The 26315-nt window shown below is 40.4% G+C and overlaps 3 protein-coding genes across 3 annotated transcripts; 1 reads left to right on the top strand and 2 right to left on the bottom strand.

Moving 5' to 3' along the window:
* Positions 1–60: 60 nt before the first annotated feature.
* Positions 61–10398, bottom strand: LOC140999695 (L-rhamnose-binding lectin CSL1-like). The gene is made up of 17 exons (XM_073470215.1): positions 10239–10398; positions 10013–10045; positions 9838–9897; positions 9614–9749; positions 8669–8805; positions 8062–8106; positions 7669–7804; positions 7409–7512; positions 6655–6678; positions 3086–3121; positions 2920–2982; positions 2058–2193; positions 1733–1842; positions 1597–1641; positions 1314–1446; positions 1015–1118; positions 61–144 (listed from the first exon to the last, which is right to left on the bottom strand). The coding sequence occupies exons 1-17, from the start codon at positions 10306–10308 to the stop codon at positions 113–115; spliced, it is 1404 nt and encodes a 467-aa protein (XP_073326316.1). The 5' UTR covers positions 10309–10398; the 3' UTR covers positions 61–112.
* A 4738-nt stretch (positions 10399–15136) lies between these two features.
* Positions 15137–17968, bottom strand: casp9 (caspase 9, apoptosis-related cysteine peptidase). The gene is made up of 10 exons (XM_073470188.1): positions 17683–17968; positions 17385–17595; positions 17173–17256; positions 17033–17091; positions 16733–16909; positions 16561–16650; positions 16269–16416; positions 15991–16179; positions 15745–15854; positions 15137–15625 (listed from the first exon to the last, which is right to left on the bottom strand). The coding sequence occupies exons 1-10, from the start codon at positions 17812–17814 to the stop codon at positions 15521–15523; spliced, it is 1305 nt and encodes a 434-aa protein (XP_073326289.1). The 5' UTR covers positions 17815–17968; the 3' UTR covers positions 15137–15520.
* Positions 17969–18245: 277 nt separating this feature from the next.
* dnajc16 (DnaJ (Hsp40) homolog, subfamily C, member 16) lies at positions 18246–24598 on the top strand. Its single transcript, XM_073471204.1, has 15 exons — positions 18246–18428; positions 18812–18996; positions 19074–19140; positions 19253–19577; positions 19676–19860; positions 19973–20077; positions 20180–20338; positions 20472–20602; positions 20696–20879; positions 21373–21552; positions 21682–21758; positions 21869–21949; positions 22154–22243; positions 22331–22501; positions 23135–24598. The coding sequence occupies exons 2-15, from the start codon at positions 18821–18823 to the stop codon at positions 23580–23582; spliced, it is 2379 nt and encodes a 792-aa protein (XP_073327305.1). The 5' UTR covers positions 18246–18428; positions 18812–18820; the 3' UTR covers positions 23583–24598.
* Positions 24599–26315: the final 1717 nt, after the last annotated feature.

Below are 26315 nucleotides of genomic sequence, written 5' to 3'. Positions count from 1 at the left end.
TCCTGCTGTAGTTTTTTTGTAGTTTATTCTCACCAGTGGACAAAATGACAAACTGACAGGTATATTTAATGCACTGCAGGTTTATTGGGATATGAATGAAATTGCAGTATGCTCACACAGACTGATTTGGAATGACCACAGGATCTGCAAAAGAACAGAAAAAATTCAATTCAAACAAATAATCTAAAGGGAGAGTTCACCCCTAAATCAAAAACACATATTTTTTTCCTCTTCTCTTCTCTCCTGTAGTGCTATTTATCCATCTACATTGTTTTGATTAGCTCATTTTTGGAGATATCAGCAGTAAATATGTCTGTCCTCTCTTGAATATAATGGAATTAGATGGCACTCCCAACAGCAATGTCTCTTTCCAGAAATCATGAACCGGTTACTCAAGATAATCCACAGACCTTGTTGTTGGCAGTTGTATGTAGGAACTATTGTCTTTCTACCGAAGTACACCTGCCAATCTTATCATTGCGCAAGAAGGAAGCGTGCATCTACTGTGTTCAGCCAAGGCAGGTAATTCATTTTTACATCCTGTTCGGTCACAAACACAAGCCTCTTGTCCATGAGCAGATTACTTCTGCGTAGTGATATGGCAAAAATAAAATGGTTCCTACATTAAGCTGCTCCCAACACGGGCTGTGGATTATCTTGACTAACTGTGTCATGATTTACTGTCGGAGACATTGCTGTTGAGTTTTTCAAATGTATCTTTTAGCCAAGTGAATTGAGTTATATTCAAGCGTTGGCAGACATCTCAACAAAAGATATCTCCAAAACTCTGCAACTCAAACCAAAACAATCTTGCTGCATACATTGCACTACAGCTGAGAGGAGCTATATGTATTCGTGATGATAGATATCTTTTTTAATTATCACTGTAAAATGTTTCTCTTTTTGATTGGAGTTGCTGTTTTACCAGCAGTGTGCTTGCAATGTGAAGTGGAAATATCTCCACATCATCTCACTTCCCCATATGGACACCACACAATGGCTTAAGATACTTACATTCACATATGTAAGCCACCTCCAGGTACTTGTAAGTGCCGCCACAGGGATCACCAAACAGTGAATTGCTCACTCTGACAGTACAGCTGTTTTTGCCATTACAGCTGTGGACACAAGTGACATATGTTTTTTGAAGAAGGTGAAAGATGGTAGCGATTTACATTTTCATATCTGTGTTACTTTCTTCTTAATTGTCTCAGGGAGCCTTGCAAGAATTCCAACTCACCTGTCTACCTGTGCTAATATGAAATTGCCTCTTGATTTATTTCTTAAATGTAACAAAGAGCGTGCAGCCGTACCTGTCAGCAACTCTGCTGGTGTGGCGTGTGCAGTGGACATTCGCAATCTGAGAGGCAGGCCGCTTGTAGGAGCATGTGGTCATGTCACGACGGCCATAGTCAGCGCCGTAGACAAATATAACCTGCCCTTCATCTGATAGAAAGAGGAGGAAGAATTGGCAAGGCAGGGAGGATGTAAAGGTAGTCAAGAAGCAGGCAAATAAACGAGCACCTAGTAAAATGTTATGTTTCATTGATCAAATGAATCTTCCATAAATGCAAAAAACAAAAATTGTAATCTTACCACATTGCAGGTGTGCCAAAGAGTGCTCACATGTAGCAAAGTGAACTGTCAAAGTAATATGAATGAATCGCTTTAGATAAACTATAAAACATGCAGCTTTTCTTCACTGGTAGTTTGACACAGATATGTGACTGACTTGCTGGGAAGCAGGTGTAGTTGGTTTCCAGGTATTTGTAGATGCCGTTGCAGGGATCAGAGGCTTGGACAGAATTTATGTTTAGCTCACACACCTTCTTGCCATCACACCTGTGGGAAAGAGAACAAGAGCATGTTTTAGCCCAATAAAGCCCACTAAAACCAGAATGGTGCAAATAAAATACTGTAGCAGACTGCACTATGTCATCACCGCACTTTCTTTTGTGGCAAATGTAAGTCAGGTGCAATGTTAAGTTGCCATTGCCAGCAGTAGCACTTAAGTTAAAATGGTATATTTTTATTCTATTATTCCATTTATGGTGTACCTTCTCTTCAGGATGTCGACTGTGCCCTCCTGGTAGCAGTCTGTATTGGCAAGTTGTTGTGGAGGTCTGCCTGCACTGCAGGTCTCATTGTCTGCACGTCCATACAGTGCTGCCTCCACAATGATCACTCCGATATCTGTGACGCACCAAGGGAGGAATTCAGAAACAAGAGCAGCTGGAAAGCTTCCTTTTAGATCCCTTCATTATATTTGTTTATATGGAATAATATGTTGTTATCTTTGTATTTCCACAGTCTCTGGCTCAGGATGATACTGTATAGTACATCCTGTATACTTACATCTGAAACTTTCAAAAAAACCTGTAAATGTAGAATATTTGAGGTTATATATTTGTGGTTGCAGGACAATGGGAATGGGGAGCTCCCTGCCAGTGTCTTTTCTGTTTTTTAAAGGCCAGAATGTTTAAACCAGGGTGCCTGAACTGAAAACTGAAACTTCATGATGGACCACAGGCCAAAAGCAAACACCTATTGTTTTGCACCAACTTTTGGCCTCAGACCCTACTTTGGGCAGGACTGGTTTAAACCAAGGGCTTGTCAACCAATGTTGAGCCAAATATTTGCAGGTTTTCATCCCAAACAAAGACTCCAACCCCTCACCAGGAATCCTGTAAGTAGCACAGATGAACTTATCAGTGATGTTACCCTCTGATGTGACTGATAGCAGTGAAAGCCTGCAGGATGTTGGCTTTACACAACTTATCACTGGCCACTCCAATCCAGACAAAATTTGAATGTGTAGTTCCCCAAATGTCGTGCAAAATGTGTCAGCACCGGTAGAGTCAGTTTATTAAGGCCATCAGACTTAACGTGGACACAAAGACGTGGAGAGCTCAGTCATACCACAGCTCAGGCGATGGACGTTGAAGCTGTCAGCACAGGTGATAGCTCTCTCTGTGGAAACAACTAAAATGACAGATACGAAAATGTAAGTTGAAGTGTGTTCAAACCGTAAACTGTATGCAGAAAATAAACACGAGTGCTCTCTTATATGCTCTCAGACATTTACCTGCTGTCATGAAGAGTGAACATGTTGCTGCCAGCACTGGAAAAGAAACATGTCAAACTGCATCAGCCAAACACAAGCAAAAGTTTAAAAAGTCTTGCTTTAAACCTTGAAGGATCTTTATGGTATTCTGCTTTATCGCAGAACACAACTTTATTCAAAAAGGTTTGAATATGTGTTCAAGTATAAATATCATAAAACAATAGTAAATGTGGTATACACTTAAAATATGATCAGTTAATTGTACTTACAAGAGGCACATAAGTCATCCTACAGTACTTTGCTGCAACCCAGTCAATTTTCTTTATGATATCATCATTTTACAATATAAATGAGACGAGGAGTACTTGATCTCTAAATAAAGCTGGTTAAAACAAGGAGGGGAGGCAGATTTTCATTCCCTCAAAAAACCCTTTCAGCTATACAAACAATAAAGCTACATACAGTATGTAGAAATCGACAGTTTGTGCGAATTGCCCCCCCCCCCCCAGCTTCTGAGTGCATCACCACAAATTCCAGGTCTCTAACAATTTGTCAGACATTATGTAGGTGCTAACTACAAACAAAACTCATTGCGTCATAACAATGTTATGTGTTAAAAACTTTTATCTTGAAGTAAACATGTATGTAATGCTGTGATCCTACCCTCTCATTGAAGTTATGTAATGCAGAAATAAGTGATAGGGGCGGAGTGGCTGAGACAGAGACACCATTCATCCTGTTACAAGACACTGTACCATCAACATGATTTTGAAGCTTCTATGTTAAGATATAAAAGCCACATATCTTATCTGGATCTATAATGGCAGTTTAGGGGAGCTGTCAGAGTAACCCAAAACAGCAACTGCAACATCTGGAACAATTTTCTCCCAGTGATTATACCCCCAAAAATTTAGTATTTACACTCATAGTATTTGAACTTTAGGGGAAAACTGCAATAAAAGATGAATCAGGGTCCTGTCACCTGATTTACATTGGTCACAAACAGCTTAAACCAATGGGAAGATTCTAGTAAGTCTATATTAAGTATATGTCTCTCAACACATCCAAAAGCTCATCAGATGTATTTCTTCAAATTTCCTGACTAATAAGGCTAGAGGAGGTGGGCTGTGATATTAGACATTTAGACAGTTAGAAATGCAATCATAGAAATTTTGGAGCTGTAATGTGTCAAACTGTAAAAGACTTTGCTTGGCAAAGTATTTTACTGGCAGGGAATTGGCAGGTAATTGGAAAGAAAAAAAAAACATGATTGTAAGCAAGCTGTTCTTTGACAAAAAAGGGAAAATACATAATTTGACAAGGTTTACATAACGTCAAAGAGTACTCCTTGTGCTCTCTTTATGTGCCCGAGAATTGTACATGCATTGCTAAGATTAAAATCATCGAATTGCAAAATATGTGTTGGGTCAACTATAATGATAAGACAGACAAGGATGTTATAGGATGATATTTGCCATTTTTAAGATATCTGCCCCCTCATAAGAACTATCAGAACAATAGTGTTAATTTTTTGATATTTGGTGCTGTATTATTAAATACATCCATGGTGCACACACAGTGTCAATGATGACTCCAACCAGCATCCTGAAATTCCAGTCATAGTTATATATTAACATCTTTCTTTGAAAATACTTTTAAAAAACAACTAACTCATTTAAAATACTGCTCTATTAGTCAGTTAGTTGTGTACTCACACAGTGTGGTGCTGAGTCTGAAGCGGAGCATGGTTTTTTAGAAGATCCAGCCTGAGGCGAGCAGTAGGAATGATGGTGGCTGGAACAGACACACCAGTATTTATTCTGCTTCGTCAAAGAACACTCTTTGTCTTATGCGCACAACAATAGCTCGACCTTGCGCCATTGCTAACAACGAGAGAGGATAATCCTCACATTACCAGAAATACCACAAGGTGACACATGCAAAGGTCCCCAAACAAAAGAGAGATAAAGTTTGGTGAAAGACAGCATTGAAAAACTTACAAGAAGGGTATTTAAATGGATTACTCCTTTGTTGATCCATCATCCTGTTCAGAGAACAGTTTTTCCAGACTGACAACAGACTCATTCATGTTTTTTCAAATCATCAGTTCGATTTTTTACCTTTACTTCCTTGAATGAATGCTCCCTGTCCTTGAGGTATACACCGCAGAGTCCTCGCCAGTCTTCCTAATGTATCTCTTTACCCTCCTCACAGTGCTTGCTTTGGAATAAAACAGACACTAATTTGGATTAAACGAGGGGCTCAACTTTTCAAAGTAGTTGATGGAACATCTTTGAGGTCAAACCAGTTCTGCAGTTGCTTTTTACAAAAATGTGGTCTGGGTGCTTGAAAACTGCCAAACAAATGTCAGCAAATGAACATATGTTGCAATGTTATTTTCTCTGAGGACTTCCTGGAAAATAACTGTTATCTTTTGTAAGAGTGTTACTGCAACAGAGGCCCTGAGGGGCATGTGAGGACACTTTTTCTTCTTCTGATGATCCATTTTGTAAGTCTGATCTAAATTGTTTTCTCTCCTGAGTTTATGACTATGATCTTTCTAAGTCCATTAATATATATTGTTGGAGCTATTTGTTTGTTGTTAGTTACGGTTGTTATTTTTGCGTATAACAAGCAGTATTTTTTGTTTGATTATTCTAGATGTTTGCTTTATTTAGATTAGAGTTTGATAGCATTTTCTCTTGCTAGTTATTTGTTTAGTGTATTTATTTCCCTCTTTAGCATGTTCATTTTTGTCGAGTTAGTATTTTGTTTTGTTTTTTGTTTTGTTCTAGGAAGTTGGGTAACTCTGTGGGCACCCAAGGTTATATAGGCAGAAGGATAGGTGTAGGACCAGGATGCACCTGTGTGGGCCTATGTTTTTTTTATGTTTTATGTTTTATGTTTTTTTTAAGGCATGCAGATTTCCTTTGTTCTTTGTTTGCTTGCTTGTTTTTGGAAAATAAATCATGAAAACCAAAGGAACGTTAAATGGACATTGAATTTCTTTTGCCTGCGTACATCACAAACCCATGGTGCAGCAGTGGCTCTTTGATTTTTACCATGAAGTTTGATTTAAAGTTTGATTTAGATTATCCGACAAATGGCCACTACATATTTATATATATATATATATATTCTTTAGAAAAGCACGTCATTTTTTGGTTCACTTGGTTTCACACATGAAAGAAATATTGTCCTGAAATTTTTTTTCTCCACCTTTTCAAAGATGAAAATAAAAAAATACTTAGAAAGATAATCCTGGCAAAACCTTTTTTTCCCAGCAGTTCTCAAGTCATAAACATGGGAGAGAAAACAAATTAGATCAGATGTAGGAAATTGATCATCATAAAAAAAAAAAAAATCCTCACCTGCCCCTCAGGGTTTCCGCACACTGCAGTAGAGCTTCAGATGAATCTGGTACTCTAGATCTGATAGGATTCATGAAGCTTTGCTGCTGCACATTTCTTCAGATTTTTGTTAAAATAATGAAGACCTAATCGTGAAATGACAAGACACATGCAGCTGATTGAATGTATTTTATTTAATTGAATATATATTTGGTGTGATCTTATTGGGATCTCACACTTAAGTCTCCTCTTCAGTGATCCTATCTGCAACAACAACAAAAAAAAACAGATTAAAGATTGACTTCGGAAAAGTCACTGATTGGGTTACTGCAGAATGGCAAAAAACAAACCCCTGCCTTTTACACTGTGTCTGCGTTACAGCAGTTGCTTAGACAATTTTTTTTTCTAAAATCAAGAACCAATATAACCACACTAAAAATGGAATACGTGGATTAATAGAGCCAAGAAGAGGAAGGTCAAATTCCACATCAACAGAAGCTCCTCTCTCCCACAGAAAACACTGCTCTGGAAACGCCTCATCGTTAGTCTCATCTTTAATTATGTGACTTCAACACACTACGTCACACAGTCACACATTTGCACAATTTAAGGCTAGTTTGGCACTTAAGAATTAATTTAGCACAGCTGCTCTGTTGTTGTTAGCTTTGCCGGTTCAGGCATGTGTGAGCTGACCAATCAGAGGAGACTGGGTGTTTGGGAGGGGGGCCTTAAAGAGAGTTTCAGACAGAGGGGGAATTCAGTGCTGCTGCACTGGACAGTTTAAGAAAACTGATGTGTTTTTTGAGCATTAAAACATGTAAATCTATTCTTGTAGTAACCCAAAAATAAAATTATACACCTGAAAATCAGCATAATATGTCTCCTTTTAGAGACATATTAGGCTCTAATACCATAAAAAAATACAGCATAATAGTCTGTTAGTCTGTGTGTTCTGATCACAGACAAGCTTCAGTAATGGATTTGAGCTACTTACATAAACATCTGTAAGACACATCCAGGTACTTGTAAATGCCGAAACAGGGGTCTCCAAACACTGAGTTGCCTGCTCTGACAATACAGCTGTTTTTCCCAGCACAGCTGTTGAGACAGAGTGATGTGTGAATGCAGGCTTGAATGTGAGTTAGGACATATGAAATTTGGGTGTTTTTGAGAACAGCTCAAGTAGGTGGCATCACAAATTTTGCCTCTAGCGATGCACAAGTGTTATGAAGGTAAATAAAAGGCCAACTGTACCGGTCAGAAACTTGTTGGGTGACGAGGCGAGAGCAGTCAGTGTTTTGGATCTGAGGAGTAGGCCATGAGTGAATGCATGTGCGCCGGTCGTGGCGTCCATAATTAGCATAGTAGATCATTAGAACCTGCCCTTCATCTGGCAAAAAGCAGAGGAGATGGAGACAGTGCTGATGCTGAAGTGACATGAAGTAATTGTAACTGTATTGTTTTGTATTGGTTGTTTATTTATGTACTTATTTATATTTTGCAGAAAGGAAAGTGGGTATATATATGTATGTAAATATGTAGCTATGTATGGTGAGGGGTAAGTGGGTGCTGGAGTCAATCAAGTACAATAACACCTCTCTCATATTCATGCAACATTTATACAAAGAGGGGAGAGAGTGATCTTACCACACTGCAGGTGTGCCAAAGAGTGCTCACATGTCACTTTGTGAACTGTGAAAATAACATGAATCATGGTAAACATCTGTTATCAAACCCCTAACACCCAGTTGACACATTTTGTGTCATAAATCACACCTCTTCTTATTCTTGATCTTCAGATCAGACTATAAATAGGACTTCAGAGTAGCACACAGGTTCTAGGCAACATTACATATGCTGTTTGAATCATTGAAACCCACACCAAACAGCTAGGGCCAAAAGCGTAAAACAAACAAAAACAATGTCACAAGCTGTACTCTACATTTCCTTTGTGTTTGAAATCTTTTGTACAAACAGGCGAAAACATAAACCAACCAAATCAGTTAAAGCTGCTGTAAGTGATATATATCTTTTTTAAAAATTAAAATAAGTGTTAAATAAATCTGTATTCCAAACGTAATCACTGTTATAGTGTTTGGTCAGTACTTTTGTCTCTCCTCCTCCTGCTCATGCAGTAAAAGAGAAAGTCTATTTTCTGGTATCGCTGCCCACTTTATTCAATCAGGACATAAAGAGTCCTGTCTGCTCATTAACATGCAGAGAGCACCTGTTTGTTGCTTTGTCTAGCATTTACCGTTGGTTTCACGTAGCTGTGACTTACGTGCTGGCACGCAGGTGTATTTGGTCTGCAGATATTTAGAGGTGTGTGGGCAGGGATTTAATTCGCTGACGATGTTACTGTTTACCTCACACACCCGTTTTCCGTTACAGCTGCAGGGAGAACATAAAGAGCACAGTTAAAGCTGAATCACAACAAAACAAAGGTCACATTGATAACATTTTTATGTAGACAAATCATTTTAAAAAAAAACAACAACATCTACAGAGCTTGTAGAAAGGTGCCGAATGAAAGTATTTTCCTTGAAAACATCATTATGATTGCGTATTGATAATTTTACAATGTTTGTTGGGTCCAAAATGATTGTTTTGTTTATCTCTGTGTAAGATTTCTGACGGTCCATGTTTCATTAGCATCAAGAGTCTTGGTAGTTGCCAGTTTGTGGAGAAAACATAAAAATGGTTGATTTTTATTTATAATAATTGGCCAGGATACTGTACTGCCCTAACATTAACGTTAGCAATGTTAACATTTGCTAGCTAGCGTTAGAAAGGTTAGCTAGTGTAACAAATGGCAGCCACTTGAGGGGGCAGCTGATCTGAACAACACTGTGGCAGGAATGCAATAGAAGAGGAGAGATGGAATGCCACATTTTGGCTGAACGTTAACACCTGCTTTAAAATACTACAGTGTTGTGATTTGGGTATACTACACTCTCACTTTGTTCTAATTTTTGAGATGTATTTTTATGTATTACATTACATTTTTCAGTATATGTCAATATATGCTTGTTCGGTAAGAGATCAGCTACCTTAAAAACTCAGCCAAGACTCCCTGACACCCCTCTTCTCATCAAATGCCCCTTTCCACTGGCCTTGTACTGTCTCTTAGGCTGTGATTACTGCATCCTGGTAGCCATGTCATTGTGCAACATAAATCAAAATTTAAACAAGTGTATACCTATTTCCGAGGGAGGCTGTGACAGACACCGTAGGGCAGCTTGTGTCAGAAGTCTCTTGTCGAGCTGTTCCCTCGCTGCAGGTCACATTGTCTGCACGTCCGTACAGTGCTGTCTCAACATTGATCACTCCAGTATCTGGATGAGTCAGACAAACCAAAGCAGCTCTTGAGGGCAAAATGTAAGCAAATCAGGACAGAAAGTTTTAGAGTGAACAGAGTCATACCACAGCTCAGCCGATGGACTGAGTTGGCTGCACAGGTGGTGACTGTCTCTGTGGGGAAATCTAAAAACGGATGTGGAAGTAATTACTCAAGGGCACATGGGCAAAAATATATTCAAGCATCCTCATATTATGCACACACACACACACACACGCACAGAGAGAGAGAGATCATTACCTGCATTTACGAGCAGAAAGGTTGCTGTCAGCACTGAAAAGAAAAGGCACTGTTAGACTGAAATCCATAAAAACAGAACATTTAACAAGTTTTAAATGGACAGTATTATTTTTTATTTTCTTTTACTAAAACCACGATTTGGCTTCTTTGTAAGAAAACATATATTTTACATGTTTATGTATTCTACAGCCATCTTTAATGTTATTATGGTTATGATTATACTCACAGAGTGTGATGCTGAAGCGAAGCATGGTTTTACAGGACCCAGTGGCAGGCAAGACTGATGGTGGGGACATACTCACTCAGTATTTATACATTCGGATCTACAGCGAAGTCTATAGAGGAGTCTGCATCTGTTGTGCAAAACCTAACTACAGTGGTTTCCTATTCAACTGGCTGTAATCTCCAAAATGAGAGCACTTTGTCCCAAAGTTTGAGGTGCAGCAGTGCGAAGTCTATTGGGAACCAGGCCAAGGCACACAAAAAGAACGACGCTGGGAGCTGAGAGGAGCAGCAGTCTGATAAATTACTGGATATTACAAGTTATTCTTAGCATACAGAAAAAAATACAGTACATGTGGAGTAACAATAATACTGTGTGAATTTGTGCATTGTGAATTTGCCCTTTTAAAGAACATATGCCTTCCCTCGTAGCACATTGTCCAAATCTCAGACAGAGGACCAAATTTCCTCACAAGCGGAGGGTAATGATGCTTTGGCCTTAAACGAAAACCCGGAAATGCTGACTGCAGCAAGCGTCTGTGCTCTGCTATCTTTCACTCCAGGAAATGCATTGTCGCTTCAGTTTGCCTTGGTGTTACAGCAAGCAACAAGCCTACAATGACCAAAAAGAAATGGAAGGAGCCTTATGACACCAATTCTCATGGGCATTTCCGCCAATGGTCCCTTTGACGTAAAATCCCTTTCCAATCATCTGAGGTCGGTCTGTTTTGTCAGTAAATGTTATTTAAGGTTGCTGATGGTCTGATTGAGCATATGTAGTGTGAAATACCTCTTGCCTATCAGGTCTGTAAGACACAGGGACAACTCAGCTGGAACAATGCCTTCTGATATATCATGGAAGATGTCAGAAGGGCATATGATCTGTCTTCTATGGAGGCCCCTAAGGGTCACGGCGAGAATTTTTTTAGGCAGACTTTTGCTTTCCCTCACAATACTTTTTTCCTTCCTGTCCTTCAGAGCCATATTTTTACTTTTGCTCAGCTGCTCCCAGCACAACAGCATGGATCAGCTCATTGTATTTTACTTTCAACTGGGCATTAAGTATGCTGATATAGTACTACTGCTCAATAGGCGTTAATTTTCAGGAAGCTATCGGTTTCGTTCGTGAACAGTTACTGTACTCAGGACAACTACATGGATACAGATGGATGTATACATGTATAGAGTATGGCCTGTTTGCTTGATTTTGAGAGAGCTGGATCCCAGAGGGGTGGCATCAGCAGGTGCGACGTAACCAAACTGAATAAGCTTGTCAGAAAGGCCAGCTCTGCGGTGGGGATGGAACTGGACAATGTGGCGGCAGTGACTGAGAAGACGATGAGAGGAAAGCTGAATGCTTGAACTGAGAACTGTTCAGCCACAGACTCGCCCAGCCGCGTGTCTCAAAGCGCGCTCAGGGGGCTCCTTCATACCATCAGTCATCAGACTGCACAACACTGCAGCACACAGTGCCTCCTAATCCACCAAGACTCATATCATACACCACTTATAGTTAATGACAGATATTGCACATGTACACAAACAGTCTGTATAAGGGTGTACACTGTATGTACAGTGGGTACGGAAAGTATTCAGACCCCTTTAAATTTTTAACTCTTTGTTTCATTGCAGCCATTTGCTAAAATCAAAAAAGTTCATTTTATTTCTCATTAATGTACACTCAGCACCCCATCTTGACAGAAAAAAACAGAAATGTAGAAATTTTTGCAAATTTATTAAAAAAGAAAAACTGAAATATCACATGGTCATAAGTATTCAGACCCTTTGCTCAGTATTGAGTAGAAGCACCCCTTTGAGCTAGTACAGCCATGAGTCTTCTTGGGAATGATGCAACAAGTTTTTCACACCTGGATTTGGGGATCCTCTGCCATTCTTCCTTGCAGATCCTCTCCAGTTCCGTCAGGTTGGATGGTGAACGTTGGTGGACAGCAATTTTCAGGTCTCTCCAGAGATGCTCAATTGGGTTTAGGTCAGGGCTCTGGCTGGGCCAGTCAAGAATGGTCACAGTGTTGTTCCGAAGCCACTCCTTTGTTATTTTAGCTGTGTGCTTAGGGTCATTGTCTTGTTGGAAGGTGAACCTTCGGCCCAGTCTGAGGTCCTGAGCACTCTGGAAGAGGTTTTCTTCCAGGATATCTCTGTACTTGGCCGCATTCATCTTTCCTTCAATTGCAACCAGTCGTCCTGTCCCTGTAGCTGAAAAACACCCCCATAGCATGATGCTGCCACCACCATGTTTCACTGTTGGGATTGTATTGGGCAGGTGATGAGCAGTGCCTGGTTTTCTCCACACATACCGCTTAGAATTAACGCCAAAAAGTTCAATCTTCCTCTCATCAGACCAGAGAATCTTATTTCTCATAGTCTGGGAGTCCTTCATGTGTTTTTTGGCAAACTCTATGCGGGCTTTCATATGTCTTGCACTGAGGAGAGGTTTCCGTTGGGCCACTCTGCCATAAAGCCCCGACTGGTGGAGGGCTGCAGTGATAGTTGACTTTGTGGAACTTTCTCCCATCTCCCTACTGCATCTCTGGAGCTCAGCCACAGTGATCTTTGGGTTCTTCTTTACCTCTCTCACCAAGGCTCTTCTCCCACGATTGCTCAGTTTGGCTGGACGGCCAGGTCTAGGAAGAGTTCTGGTCGTCCCAAACTTCTTCCATTTAAGGATTATGGAGGCCACTGTGCTCTTATGAACCTTGAGTGCTGCAGAAATTCTTTTGTAACCTTGGCCAGATCTGTGCCTTGCCACAATTCTGTCTCTGAGCTCCTTGGGCAGTTCCTTCAACCTCATGATTCTCATTTGCTCTGACATGCACTGTGAGCTGTAAGGTCTTATATAGACAGGTGTGTGCCTTTCCTAATCAAGTCCAATTAGTTTAATTAAACACAGCTGGACTCCAATGAAGGAGTAGAACCATCTCAAGGAGGATCAGAAGAAATGGACAGCATGTGAGTTAAATATGAGTGTCACAGCAAAGGGTCTGAATACTTATGACCATGTGATATTTCAGTTTTTCTTTTTTAATAAATTTGCAAAAATTTCTACATTTCTGTTTTTTTCTGTCAAGATGGGGTGCTGAGTGTACATTAATGAGAAATAAAATGAACTTTTTTTATTTTAGCAAATGGCTGCAATGAAACAAAGAGTGAAAAATTTAAAGGGGTCTGAATACTTTCCGTACCCACTGTATATCTCAGGAATTATATTTTTATTCTTATTTAGTTCTATTTTGTTTTTCTCAGAGTATATTCCTACACTTGCCCTGCTACCTTTTGTTATTGCTTGCACACTGTTTGTTCCTTTGTGCTGTTGTGTCAACTTGAATTTCCTGTACGAGGGATCAATAATCTTATCTTGAGTTACAAAACGTATGGCAGGTGAATGGTTTGAGTTGTTTTCAGCCCATGTTACGCATTAAAGTTTATTAAAGAGAAACAGAGAAATGCTGCCAGTAAAGAGAGTCAAGTGCAAGACCTGTCTGGGGGTGGGTGTTTGCAATAGTTGCAATAGTTTGGAAAGACAGATCCCGAGGATCAAGGTTTAACCTGATTGGACCAGACATGGATGCAAAATCCTCAAAAGCTTCATTGAGTTTGTTGAGCAGAAAGAGTATAAACAATATGGATTTTTCTATTCAGGAAAGAAACAAAACCACTGCAGCAAACAAACACAGAACGAAGAGTAAGATGTCAAAAAGACCATCAAAGATCACAATGAGGAGGAAAAGAAGGAAGAAGAGAATACAAAATAATGATCACCCAGAAATGAATAAAGAACCAGAATTTATTTATGTGGCTTTTGGTGAGTTATTTTTAGTAGACTTTAGTAAACACCTGACCGAACTCTAACCCTAACAAATCCTCAGCCACTCACAGATGTGTAGGACAGATCAGGTTTCCATTGTTTGAATTTTGATTAAATGAGATTTTCTGGTGAATTATTTGGCCAACTCTAAGAGAGAAAACAAGGCTCAGAGTCAACAGTGCAAAGCAGTGCTATGAGTTTAATGCTAACATGCTGATGTTAAGCAAGTATAATTACTATATATATAATTTACTATGGTCACCATGTTAACATGCTAACATTTGCTAATAGACCTTTTTTTTAATAGACGTTTTTCTTCACTTGGAATAGTAGATAAACACATTACTAATGACATTAATTAATGTCAAGTATGGAAAGTAAGTGGACTGGGCACCTCGGATATCGGAAACAAGTTTCATGGAAATCTGATAGTCCATCCAGTAGTTACAGAGACATTTCAACAAAAACTACAAATGTCAATCTCAATCGAGCCATGCTGGAGGCAGGTCTTTATGGATAGCAATGTTGACATTAAAACCACTTTTTAGTGGTTATATTTTATTTGACATTTGAGCTGTATGGAGGAACTGGTGAACAAGGTAAAAAAGGAACCAATGTTTTCACAGTTCTCCAAATACATAATAGGCTACCGTAGACTCCACTTCCATATGAGAAATGTCATGGTGATGTTCATGTCTCGTGACTTGTTTTAAAGTGTTGCAATAGTTTGCAGCTTAGGATATTGAATATAAACCTGTTTGAAACAGTGATTGACATTCAAATTAAACAGCAACATTTCTAATTTTATGGAGACCTCTGCAAATATAAGACTCATCTAGAAGCTTGAGTCTTCTGTGACTCACAAACACCATCTACTGTCTCATAAAGTACACTACTGTTTTACTTGCATTTGTCATCAGCCTCACATACTGTAACTCGGTGGTAGCACACACAGCAACACTAGCATGCTAATATATAATGGCAACAAGTACTGTTGCTAAAAACATAGCATTTTGTCTCTGCTTGTATTCCCTCTCCTCCACCTCCATTTTCAGAAAATAACTCCAAAAAATCCAGTTTTGTTACAAAATCAGTATATTTAAGACATATGAATTAAAAATCAGCAAGGTATTTGACAATGATTGTCTATTCTTAAACACTGACAGATGCTATGTCTTCATAAGACAAAAATAATATATAAAAAATAACCTGAACCACATTTTCACAAGATGTTAATATTTTCCAAGATGACACATAAAACCCACAGAGTTCATTTAGAAAAATACAGGACATGAAAATCAAATAAGACATGATTGTGTCAGTAAAAGTAGAACCAGAATTTAACAAATACATACACTTCACAAATCTGCTAAATCATAATCCTAAGCAATTACAGTCATGCCTGACAGCACTGAAATAGACTAAGATTCCCTGAAAGTGAAACCGAGAGCTGAACTTTGCCGCTATGCTTGGCTTTGAAAGTAGAGAAGCTTGCGGAGGAAGTTGAAGGAACCAGGCATCTGTTTGTAGAGCCCCTTCGCAGAGTTTTGGGAGACTTCGTGGTTAACCTGGAAACAAGCACAGGCAATAATCATATGTGTGTATGTTTGAATTTAAAAGCTCTGAATGATGAAGGGAGTTTAAGAGAGCCACAGCTAACTTTGCCTGTATACTGAGAGAAGCTCACCATCATCAACATCGTGACCAAGTCATCCGTAGCAGCGTTTTCATCAAGAATACGGTCTAGTGTCTCGACGTACCAGGAGCCCGACTGGGTGTCTCTCCAAGAAACATAACCTGCATTCATACAATCAAAGCGGCATTACGAAGACATACAGGTCAAGTCGAGTCCATCTATACCTCTGACTTGCATCTGAAAGACTGAGTTATTAATCAAAATAAGCACAGATGTGTGAATGCAATGCAAACACACCAGGGAAAGTAGAGTAGGACACCAGAATGTCACTCGGGGTCGGAAGCGTGGCTCTGGCGTCCGGTTCATCGGACATGCTCAGAGAGTCGCTGCTGGATGACATGGGAATGGCGTCCGTCTGATCATCTGCTCTGCCGATGGATGGTTCAACCTCATCCGGGGACACCTCAAAGCCTGTGTCTCTTTCACCTCAGGAACAAGCACAAATATTTCCCTATGAGTTTCCTTTTTTTTAATTTTTAATGGAGTTATTCAACAGTACGTTCAAGATTAGCTACCTCCTCCGCAAGCCTGGATGAAGAAAAGTTTGGGTTTGCCCTGTAAAGACGGACAGTGCTGGCCATTGAGGTAGTTTGTGATGTGCTGGACCGGGACATGCTGTCCATCCACACCGTACACGGCACCAGGGAAGCGGTTGTGGCTCACCTGTAAACAAAGATATGAGCTTACATTAGGTCGTATAATTCATCTGGACTCCAGACTCCAGTAGGTCAGAGATAAAGATCTGATGGCATTTTATTACTCATTGATATTCTAACATAGCTGGTATAATAATTAGCCATGTCATACCTCAGTGCCGTGTGACAGCATGATGACCACACAGCAGTCATATTGTGAATGATCCTTCTTACATAAAGCTGACAGCTCGTGTTTGATTTGCTGAAATGCAGAGATGACTGTTAGCTTTCCAAGCAGGAGCTCAAAGGTTTACATGTGGTTTTTCAAGGACTGTGATTCTTACTCTTTGTTTCAGGTTCGTCTTGACATCCACGATAAAGTTGAGCGCCTTGAATCTGCTCTCCAGCTTGTCACAGTCTATGTTGGACCCTCTGCGATTGCTGAGTTCGCTCTGGGGGTCAAACTCCACGTTGTTTATGATGAGGCAGTGTCCGCACGGGCTGGCGTCCATTTTATAGCTCTGACACGCACATAGACAGAAAGAAGGAAGCATAGAAGATAATTTGATAAAGCCAATTTGCTTCTACAGCAGCCTTTGTCCTTCTGTTGTTGATCAAATGCATGATAAATAAATGTTACTCACCTGAATGCTGTCTCGTCTGGTTCTGCCTTGAGGCCTTAGTCTGTACTCCCGTTCAGGTGCTGGGACATAAGCATCAATGTGTTAAGCATCAAGGAACTTATCAGACTGTAACCAAAAAGTAAATTAACCACATAGCTTACATGGAGTGGGAGTAGTATTGGGTCTCGGTACTGGATGGACAGGGACATCATCTCTTCTTTGCTTATCCACATCCATTGGAGAGGCTGTTACAGAAACAAACAGCACATATATGAGTAATACACGACACCCTAAATCATTATTATCCAGATCATGCTTAAGGATAGTTATGACTTTATTATTCATGACATACACCATAGTTTGACACACTTACACACTGGGAGAGGCTGGAGAACAGGGCGATCAGCCTGAGTAGGTGTAGCAGGCTGTAGCTGAACTGTTGGAGCTCCATTCTGTAGGAGCTCTGCCAGACTGTGCTGCCCTGTCTCCTGAAGGCACTGCAGAAATAATGGAAAGGCTCGACTCCCACGGGTCTCTAAGTCCACAACTAACTTTCTGGCCTGTTCGCGCCTGGTCCCAGAGCTCTGATAGGAGACACAGTAACAGGTGTGTAACCACCAGCATAATGTTTCACAAACAACAGGGAGTCAACCTGAAACTCGATGTCTTACCTTGATTTCATCGATCATGTCTTGGGTGAAAACCCTTTTTTCAATAAGGCCATCGTAGAGGTTTGTTGGGTCCAAGCCTTCCACGAGATTGCTCCTGTTGCGTTGGAGAATCTTCCTGTGTCTTTCCTCCATTCAAAACAAAAGACCTCAATGAGCGAGACGGAAAATATCATAAACACTGTGACTTTTGTCACGATGTCAGAGTCAGTCGGTATCCCAAAATGATTCAACACGCTTGTTAAAGGGAACAGACACCTTGTTCCTGTCAAAATATCACAAGTTTCCTTTCCCTTTCTCTTGTTTGTTCTCGGTTGCGTTCGCCATTTCCTTGTTTACATCACCGCTGTCTGTGATTGGTCCATTGAGAGAGTACGGAGAGAGAAAAAACAAGGTGCGTTTGATTGTTATACCGCGTGCCGCTGCCACACGGCCGGCGTGCCTCAATACGTTCACACTAAAAGCCACGGCGCGACGAGGGTTAAACCGAACACACACAAAAGAAGCCTAATTTATCATCAAATACTCAATCTCCCGAAATGACTTTCGATGCTGGACACCTCCCCCTCTACTCCTGCTTCGCAGCAGCAGGTTGTCAGCTCGTCCTGAGGGGAGGAACTGTGGGATGCTGTTGAACACACCCTGCCCTTTTCGCTGTCTTTTCACATCAGCGTTAACCAACAAGCTGAACAGCATGAAAAGCTACATTCACTATGTGGCGTAGTACCGGCTGAGCGCGTCTGCTGCAGGTGAATGGGAACGTAGAGCTGTTGCGTTGAGACAGACAGCTAGCTGCTGTAGCAACGTAACTAACCCTAATGTGAAAAAAGAAAATGCGTAAACGTTTTTATCCTCGATGTATAACGTTGATATCACAGCCGAGAGACATGTCAGCAGGATTGTAGCATTGAAATGTTTGTTGTTGTAGCTGACATGCCTAGCTCGTCTAGCTTGTGAAGTTAGCATGCTATAATGCCACCCTATTTAGCTGCCTTCATCATTATGAATCATTACAAGGCTAACGCCAGTGTGGAGGAAACGCTGTCAGCTAAAGGCTATGTCATCGTTTCAGGTCTGAACACTGTGCTGATGTATTCCTCCTGATGGTGATAGCTCTGCTAACGTGTCTCAGGTAGCTGTGATGGCGGGGCCAAAGATGTCTGTGCCACTGGCTGTAGTGCTGATCCTCCTGTTGGTGCTGCTGACAGGAGCAGCCCATGCCGGGCCTGAGATAGACCCATACAAAATCTTAGGAGTGACCAGGAGTGCAAGCCAGGCTGAGATCAAGAAGGTCTACAAGCGTCTTGCAAAAGAATGGTAAATATTTCTCATAACCCTGACCTGTTCTCATCATCATCATTCAGATCTCAACTAATGAGCATCTTCTTCTCAAGGCATCCGGACAAAAACAAAAATCCAGGAGCAGAGGACATGTTCATCAAGATAACCAAATCTTATGAGGCGAGTCATTTTTATTTATTTCAAGCTGTCAGCTGGAATGAAAGCCAGTAATATATGTATGTATGTGAGGAAGATGTCCACCATATTGACATTTGCTTTTCCTCAAATCTAGATCCTTTCCAATGAGGACAAACGTGCCAATTATGACCGTTACGGCCAGACAGATGACACCCAGCCGTATGGTGGCGGTCGCTATGGTCATCGCCATGACAGCTTCTACTTCGACGAGTCCTTCTTCAACTTTCCCTTCAACAGCAAGAACCACAGGGACTTTGCTGACAGCAAGTACATATTGCACTTTAACCAGTATGTCAACGACGTGGTGCCCGACAGCTACAAGAGACCGTACCTGATAAAGATCACCTCTGACTGGTGCTTCAGCTGCATCCACATCGAGCCTGTCTGGAAGGAGGTGGTGCAGGAGATGGAGACTCTAGGTTTGGGATGAACTTATAAATCATAACATCTATGAAATTGCACAGGACGAGTTGAAAGGGTTGATGTGCTTATGTTTATGGATATCCCATCCTTGCAGGTGTTGGGATAGGTGTGGTGGATGTGGGCTATGAGAGGAGGTTAGCCAATCACCTCGGAGCCCATCGCACCCCATCCATACTTGGAGTCATCAATGGCAAAGTGACGTTTTTCCATTACGCTGTGGCAAAGGAGCACCTGAGGCAGTTTGTAGAAGACCTTCTGCCTCAGAGACTAGTGGAGCGGGTAAATATCTGCCTTTCCTCGGAAAAAAACAGTCGCAGTCCATTACAGGAAGGAAGACTAAAACATTCCTTTATATATGTCAATGAAACATTTAGCATTTTCTCTGTTTCAGGTCACCGACAAGAATGACCTGCAGTTCTTGAACAGCTGGCACGAGCTCAACAAGCCACACGTGCTTCTGTTCGACCAAGTGCCTGTAGTTCCTCTGTTATACAAAGTAGGCTCTTGCCTTGTATTCATTTTATGTGAAAAGTACCTCAGGTTCAACTGACACTAATTGCATTATTAACACAAACATGTTAATGATTTATCTCCGTAGCTGACAGCTTTTGCCTATAAGGACTACCTGCAGTTTGGCTATGTGGACCAGGGCCTTTCAGAGACCGCCAACCTGCAGAAACAGTTCAATATTAACACTTACGCTCCAACCATGCTGGTCTTCAAAGAGAACACTGACAAGCCTGCTGACATTATACAGGTATATCACAGCAGCAGGGAGCTCAGGGAAAGAAAGTTATTACACTTTCCTATTCACTCATTTCGTATACACTGATCTAGTTGCACTTGTGTTTACTCTTGTTTTTCTATGTGATCATGTTTGTCTTCTGCAGGCCAAAGGAATGAAAAAGCAAATCATTGATGAGTTCATGTCAAACAACAAGTTTCTGCTCGTGCCACGGCTGGTCAATCAGAAGCTCTTTGATGAGCTCTGTCCTGTCAAACAGTTCCACAGACGCAGGAAGTACGAGAACCTCATTTTTAGACGTCTGCTTACACACTGTTTGTGAATTAGTTTGGATATGCTAAGTTACTGTCACGTCTTTCCTCCCCTCAGATACTGTGTCCTGCTGATCACAGGTGATGAAGAGACCTTTTCTTTTGGGAACCAGGCGTTTCTCTCGTTTGCCTCCACAAACGGCAAGGAGGTTGTTAGATTTGCCTACGTGTACCAGCGGTTACAGCAGCCTCTTTGTGACATCCTCATGCAGAACAAAGATAGTGCACAGTCACCAACACAGGTACGTTCATACACGTCCAACACTACATCTGCAGGTTCCACTGTGAATCTATGAGCATAGCAAATTTGTTTTAAGGGGAGACACTAAAGGTGAAAACTGTGTCCATAACTTGTCTTCGTCTAGACTAATGGAATATTTACACATAAAATTTCAGAAAACTTGTAAAACCAAAAAATAATCATCTTAATGTAAGTAATCGACTGGGGGAAGTTTCATGGTGATAGCTATTAGTTAAACATTTTACCCAAACAAAGAAGTGTCTCCCCTCATCAGTAAAATAATGTATTAGTGCTCTGAATTAAGACAAATTAATGACGGCTCAGGTCGGCCCCCAATTACACCAAAAAAAACAAAATAGAAAAGACTCACAAAGTTCTTTTTTAAATTTTCAATGAAGTCTTTGGATTAGACGCTTGACCTGATACCTCTCTTGCTCCTGAGAAAATGTATCATTCAACATTCATATTATTAGACTTTTTTTGTTTTTACTCAGGTGGTGATCCTGGAGAGGCGTAATGCTGCAGGCAAGGCCTTGTACAAGCCAGTGAGCGCCTGGAACGGCAGCGAGGAAGACAAGCAGCGTCTTCTGGAGGAGCTGGAGCGACTGCAGAGGGACCCGTCCATCCTCATCCATGACGCCATGCTGCCCGAGCTCAACAACGAGTTTGCCTCTGTATGTTCCTTTTCAGTAATGTAGGGTATCTAACTAATGTTTGTCTGTGTAGCCAATATTCTTATAACCAAGTACTGTTTGTTAATATCAACCACCAGTCCTGCTACTAAAACAACTGTCACTCTACAGATGTTTGTAATCAGATGGATCTATGCCTCTTACGATTACCTGTCTGAAGTCATTGACGATATTCTGCATAACAACTGGTAGGCAGAGATCTTTAACTCTTAACCTGTTATAGGAGAACACATGATGACAACCCAGCTGTAAATACAGATGTATCTTGTTGCACTAAGACATCTGTGGTGATTTGCAGGCGTGAGATGATGCCTCTTCTGTCCCTCATCTTCTCTGCCTTGTTCATCTTGTTTGGAACTGTGGTCATCCAGGCCTTCAGGTTGGTTGCTTTACCATACACACGTTTAACTAGACCACCAAAAAATGTAACTATAGCAACATCACCATCTTCTGGGATTAGTAAAACACGGTGAAGAAAGATAGAAAGGCTGCCAAAGAAAAGACAGTAATAATGCTATCATGTTTTTCCTTCTACGCCTGCACATCCCCTTTGGGCAAAACATTTTATTTGTGTGTTTTTCAGTGACTCAAGTGATGATAAACAGACTAAACCAAAGGCCAAAGATGGAACAAAAGCAGAAAATGGGTCACCAGGGTCTGGTGGTACTTCAAGGCAAGAATACATTTATTACATATTTTATAGAGTGCACAATTTATCGTCGTGTTTTTAAAGTTCTGTATTTTTGCTGTTGATCCTTAGTCGGCCTCCCAAGAAGAATTTTGTGGAGGTGACTGAGCTGACGGATATCACTTACATCAGCAACCTGGTGAAGCTGAGGCCGGGACACATGAACATCGTGCTGGTTCTCACAGACGCCTCCAAGAACATCCTGCTCAGCAAGTTTGCCAAAGAGGTCTACTCCTTCACAGGGTAAACTAAACATTCACTTTTCCTTGTGTGGAGCAAGAACATTTTTGTTGTGTGTTAAACAGGACCTATTGTGCATTTGCTTATTTTCATTGTCATATATACATTAAGGTCTAAAAACACTAGTGAAAATACCACTTTGTTTCATTACAAATAATAATATCAGGGCTAACAATTTGAGTGAAAAGTTGAATCTTTGAAAAACGTCCATCCACCCACTCAGTGTGTCTATTCATAATGAGGTGATTTACAGATGCTCCGACTCTGTTGTGGAACACATTTTATGGAGAAAATATTTTCTGGTTTTGTCTCTGATGTCCTCCGTGGAGCAGAGTCAACTGCTAATAGGACCGCTAGCTGTAGCTGCTCTCTGAGCTAACTAGCTGCATAGATTACTAACTAGGGTGATTCTTTTTTATTTATTTATTGTTTTTAGAGATGCTAACAGAAGTTTGTCATGAGTCAGACAGAGGATGAACTGAGGGGCCAGTATAAGATAAATAAGGACTTTTTAAAACTGTGAAAGCAAAGCTACTGTAGTGTACCTGTATAAAAACATAGGGTTGGAAATGTGCATAATGGGTCAATCATGTTTATAGATACTTCATCACATTCATTCTCTCATCTCTCTCCTAGGAGCCTGACGCTGCATTTCTCCTTCCTGAATATTGACAAGCACAGCCAGTGGATGAACACTCTGCTGGAATACGCCCAGGACGCTACACAGATTGATGCAGACGAGGACGATGGAGGAAACCACAAGATGGACTACACCGGCTATGTGCTGGCGCTCAACGGGCACAAGAAGTACCTTTGTCTTTTTAAGCCGGTCTACACAGGGGAAGACCTCGACAGTAAGTCGTCCGAGGACGAAGGGGGCACTTCAGGGGGGAGGTCGAGGTCCAGTTCCCGCGAAGACCATCTGCCACGCAAATCCAACCGATCCCGCAGCATATCCACTCTGCAGATCCACCACAAACTGGACCGCCTGGGGTTGTGGATGGAAAGGCTCATGGAAGGCACTTTGCCTCGTTATTACATTCCTGCATGGCCTGGACTCGACAAGATAACCCAGAGTAAATAGATGGAGGCAAGTTAGGAAGGACCTAGTATTTATCTACTGTCCCTTTGTGTTAGGCTAGAGCTGCCTTTCTTGCACTTGAGATAATAAATAGTTACTTTTAAAGTTGGGTCAATAATATGACAAACTACTGTGGGACACGTCCTTTAGCGTACCCCTCTTACGGTCATCGCATGCTGTTTTATATATATTAAATTCAGGCAAACGCTACTGCTGCTACAGCCTTGCGAACAGAAAATAAAATCACTGTGGTCACCTGTACTCTCCTGCCTTCATGACCATCAGTCATTTCCACACACACTAAAGGAGGCAGGACAACTACCTTCGTCTTCATTAATGAATACTGTGAATAGAGATGCATGTCTTTAACACTCAATGTCTTTTTATGCATCTCAGGCCGTTTTGTTTTCCGTTATAGATTTATCTCCTGAATGCTGGCTCGCTTGTGCAATATAGCCTACTGCTGTAATGACAATGCCTTGTACCCTGGACTTCAAGGGTTTCTCCATGGTCTTCCTGATCATGTGATTGCATCAAAAGAAAAATATCTGTTTTGTTACATGGAAATTGTTGGGATTGTGATTTAATATGTTCTTCACTAGGAGCAAGAATTATTTAGCAGCCTTGGTCTATTTAACAACCTCAGTTAGCCAGTAGCTTTATGTAGCAAACATAACGATCAGGCCCTGCATTTAATTTTCTGAATGTTTTCCAAACGGACACCATTGACGGATACATTATCATTATGTAGACATGAAAGTTAAAGTCAAACTTACTGTGTGCTTGCTTGGTTTATTAACTTGTTCTGTCAAGTATAAAAATGTCTTTGATATCATTTTGATGGTACCGTGTGATGTAAATATTGTACATTATCATGTTATCTATTGGACCTGTATTTTAAAAATGTATGTAACTTGAAAGATTTGGTGAATGTTTTACATGGATCTATCAAAAATGCTTTTGTTACCGTTTTATTTTCCTTTCATGCATCGGTGTAAAAAAAATGTCTGCTTCTCTCAGTTGTTTCAGTTGTCTTCAGTAGTTAATTTATCCTCTTGTTGTAATAAAATGCTTTAGTTTATTAAAACATTGTAAAAAAAAAAAAAAAGGAGAAACAAATGAAAACTGCCTTTTAGTTTCAAACAGATTTATTAGGTTTATGGTTTCAAACTCAGCACAGACACAGTACAGAGTGAAGCTCCAACATTCACTGTAGGAATATAAGAAATACAAGATTTTGACTGGAGGGAACATATTCTCCACTTGTACAATGTAGTATGACGTATATCTGCTTTACGAACTACACTTATTTTTCCTTCCAGTGCCAACTACAGTATATGGCTATAGTTATCTCTGTGCTTTTTCATCCGCAACAGTTTTTTCGACAGTATCCTGTCTCTTTAAGAACATCCTTGTCCACATCATTACCACTGTATGTAAATTCATTTGGATCTTTTATCTGCTCGTGCAGCAAAACAAGGTTGGTTTTGTAACCGTTCTGAAGCTTTTGATCATATCACATGATCTTCAGATGGAGTTTAGCCGGTTGTCATAGAATTAAAGATGGTCAAACGATTGAAAGCTCCAGAACAGCTACAAGTAAGAGATAACGTACAGTGAGCAGGTAATTATGGCAAAATAAACCCCAACAGATTGATGCATGAGGTCTACAACCACCTTCCCCCCTCACTGTACATTATTTCACTTAATACACAGCTACTTGCTAAAAACAATAATTTGACAAAATATTGATTTAGAACCTTGTTTTTTTTTTATTTGAAATGATTTCATTGCTTCCACTAAGTCCTCCAGAATCAATTATCAGAACAACGTACACAGCAGGGGTCTGCTATTCAGAAATAACACAGTAGAAAGGTGTTATTGACCGATTAGAATCAAGTTCTCACAAAAGCCTGGTAATAAAATACGATTATTTTTCCAATTAAAGAAGTATCTGTTTTCCATTCTTTTTCCGTATCCTTATTTCCTGATTTGTTTGGAACTGTTTCTGTGCTGCCTTACTCTGGATGAAATGTATTTTTAATAGGAGTACTGTGTATGTGGAATATATTGTCTCCATCTCCATCAATTATAACAAAAAATATGACTTATTCACTTTTATTGCAGGACTTGCTTGTAATAGGGAAGTCATTCAGTATGTTCCTACTTATTTTTCCAACTAATCATTTATGCTCAATAGTTTCTCTGCACAGTATTTGCATTTTCTTGTGTTTCATCAGCATGTCCCAGTCAGCTCTGATGAACTTCCATGCTTGCAGTCTTAACAGGGATCTTAGTTGCTTGTGTGTAATAATAATTGAATAACATATTGGCAAAAGTTTATTGTAATTATATAAACTACCAATAATGTAGTTTTAAAGTGAACATTTATGTTGTCTGGATCTTCTACAATATGCTGCCATACTTCTGCCACAGGATGGCACCATAGTCTCAGGAGTAAGCTTGGGCTTCAGAAGCGTGATTGAAGTTTCCCTTTGTTGCATTGCTTGTGTCTCACAGATATGAGTTTTGATCTATTTACATTGGTCTAACCCTGGAGTAGAGTATTTGAGTTCATAAAGCCATTAAAAAGTGATTAAAAAGTAATAAAATAAGGTGTTAATTATGGAGTATTGTTGGAAAAGGTGTCTGAAAAGCACAATCTTAAAAAGATGTTTGTTTAAGATATTATGTAAGCTCTTATTTTAATGCAGGGGCAGAGTTTAGTTAAGGGCA

The sequence above is a fragment of the Pagrus major genome, chromosome 7, assembly GCF_040436345.1.
Source record: "Pagrus major chromosome 7, Pma_NU_1.0".
In the NCBI taxonomy this organism is placed as follows: Eukaryota; Metazoa; Chordata; class Actinopteri; order Spariformes; family Sparidae; genus Pagrus; species Pagrus major.
Note: the sequence above shows the minus strand (reverse complement) of the source record. Positions and strands in the feature narration are given on the sequence as shown.

Coding starts and splice junctions, on each gene's coding strand:
- casp9 (XM_073470188.1), bottom strand. CDS start 17,814: ATGGAGGAAAGACACAGGAAGATTCTCCAACGCAACAGGAGCAATCTC. Junction 16,417..16,560: donor TGCTGTCACACGGCACTGAG/GTATGACATGGC, acceptor CTTTGTTTACAG/GTGAGCCACAACCGCTTCCC. Junction 15,626..15,744: donor TGGTCACGATGTTGATGATG/GTGAGCTTCTCT, acceptor GCTTGTTTCCAG/GTTAACCACGAAGTCTCCCA.
- LOC140999695 (XM_073470215.1), bottom strand. CDS start 10,308: ATGTCCCCACCATCAGTCTTGCCTGCCACTGGGTCCTGTAAAACCATG. Junction 9,898..10,012: donor CTTTCTGCTCGTAAATGCAG/GTAATGATCTCT, acceptor ATCCGTTTTTAG/ATTTCCCCACAGAGACAGTC. Junction 7,513..7,668: donor ACCCAACAAGTTTCTGACCG/GTACAGTTGGCC, acceptor CTGTCTCAACAG/CTGTGCTGGGAAAAACAGCT.
- dnajc16 (XM_073471204.1), top strand. CDS start 18,821: ATGGCGGGGCCAAAGATGTCTGTGCCACTGGCTGTAGTGCTGATCCTC. Junction 19,578..19,675: donor GCAGGAGATGGAGACTCTAG/GTTTGGGATGAA, acceptor CCATCCTTGCAG/GTGTTGGGATAGGTGTGGTG. Junction 22,502..23,134: donor GAGGTCTACTCCTTCACAGG/GTAAACTAAACA, acceptor TCTCTCTCCTAG/GAGCCTGACGCTGCATTTCT.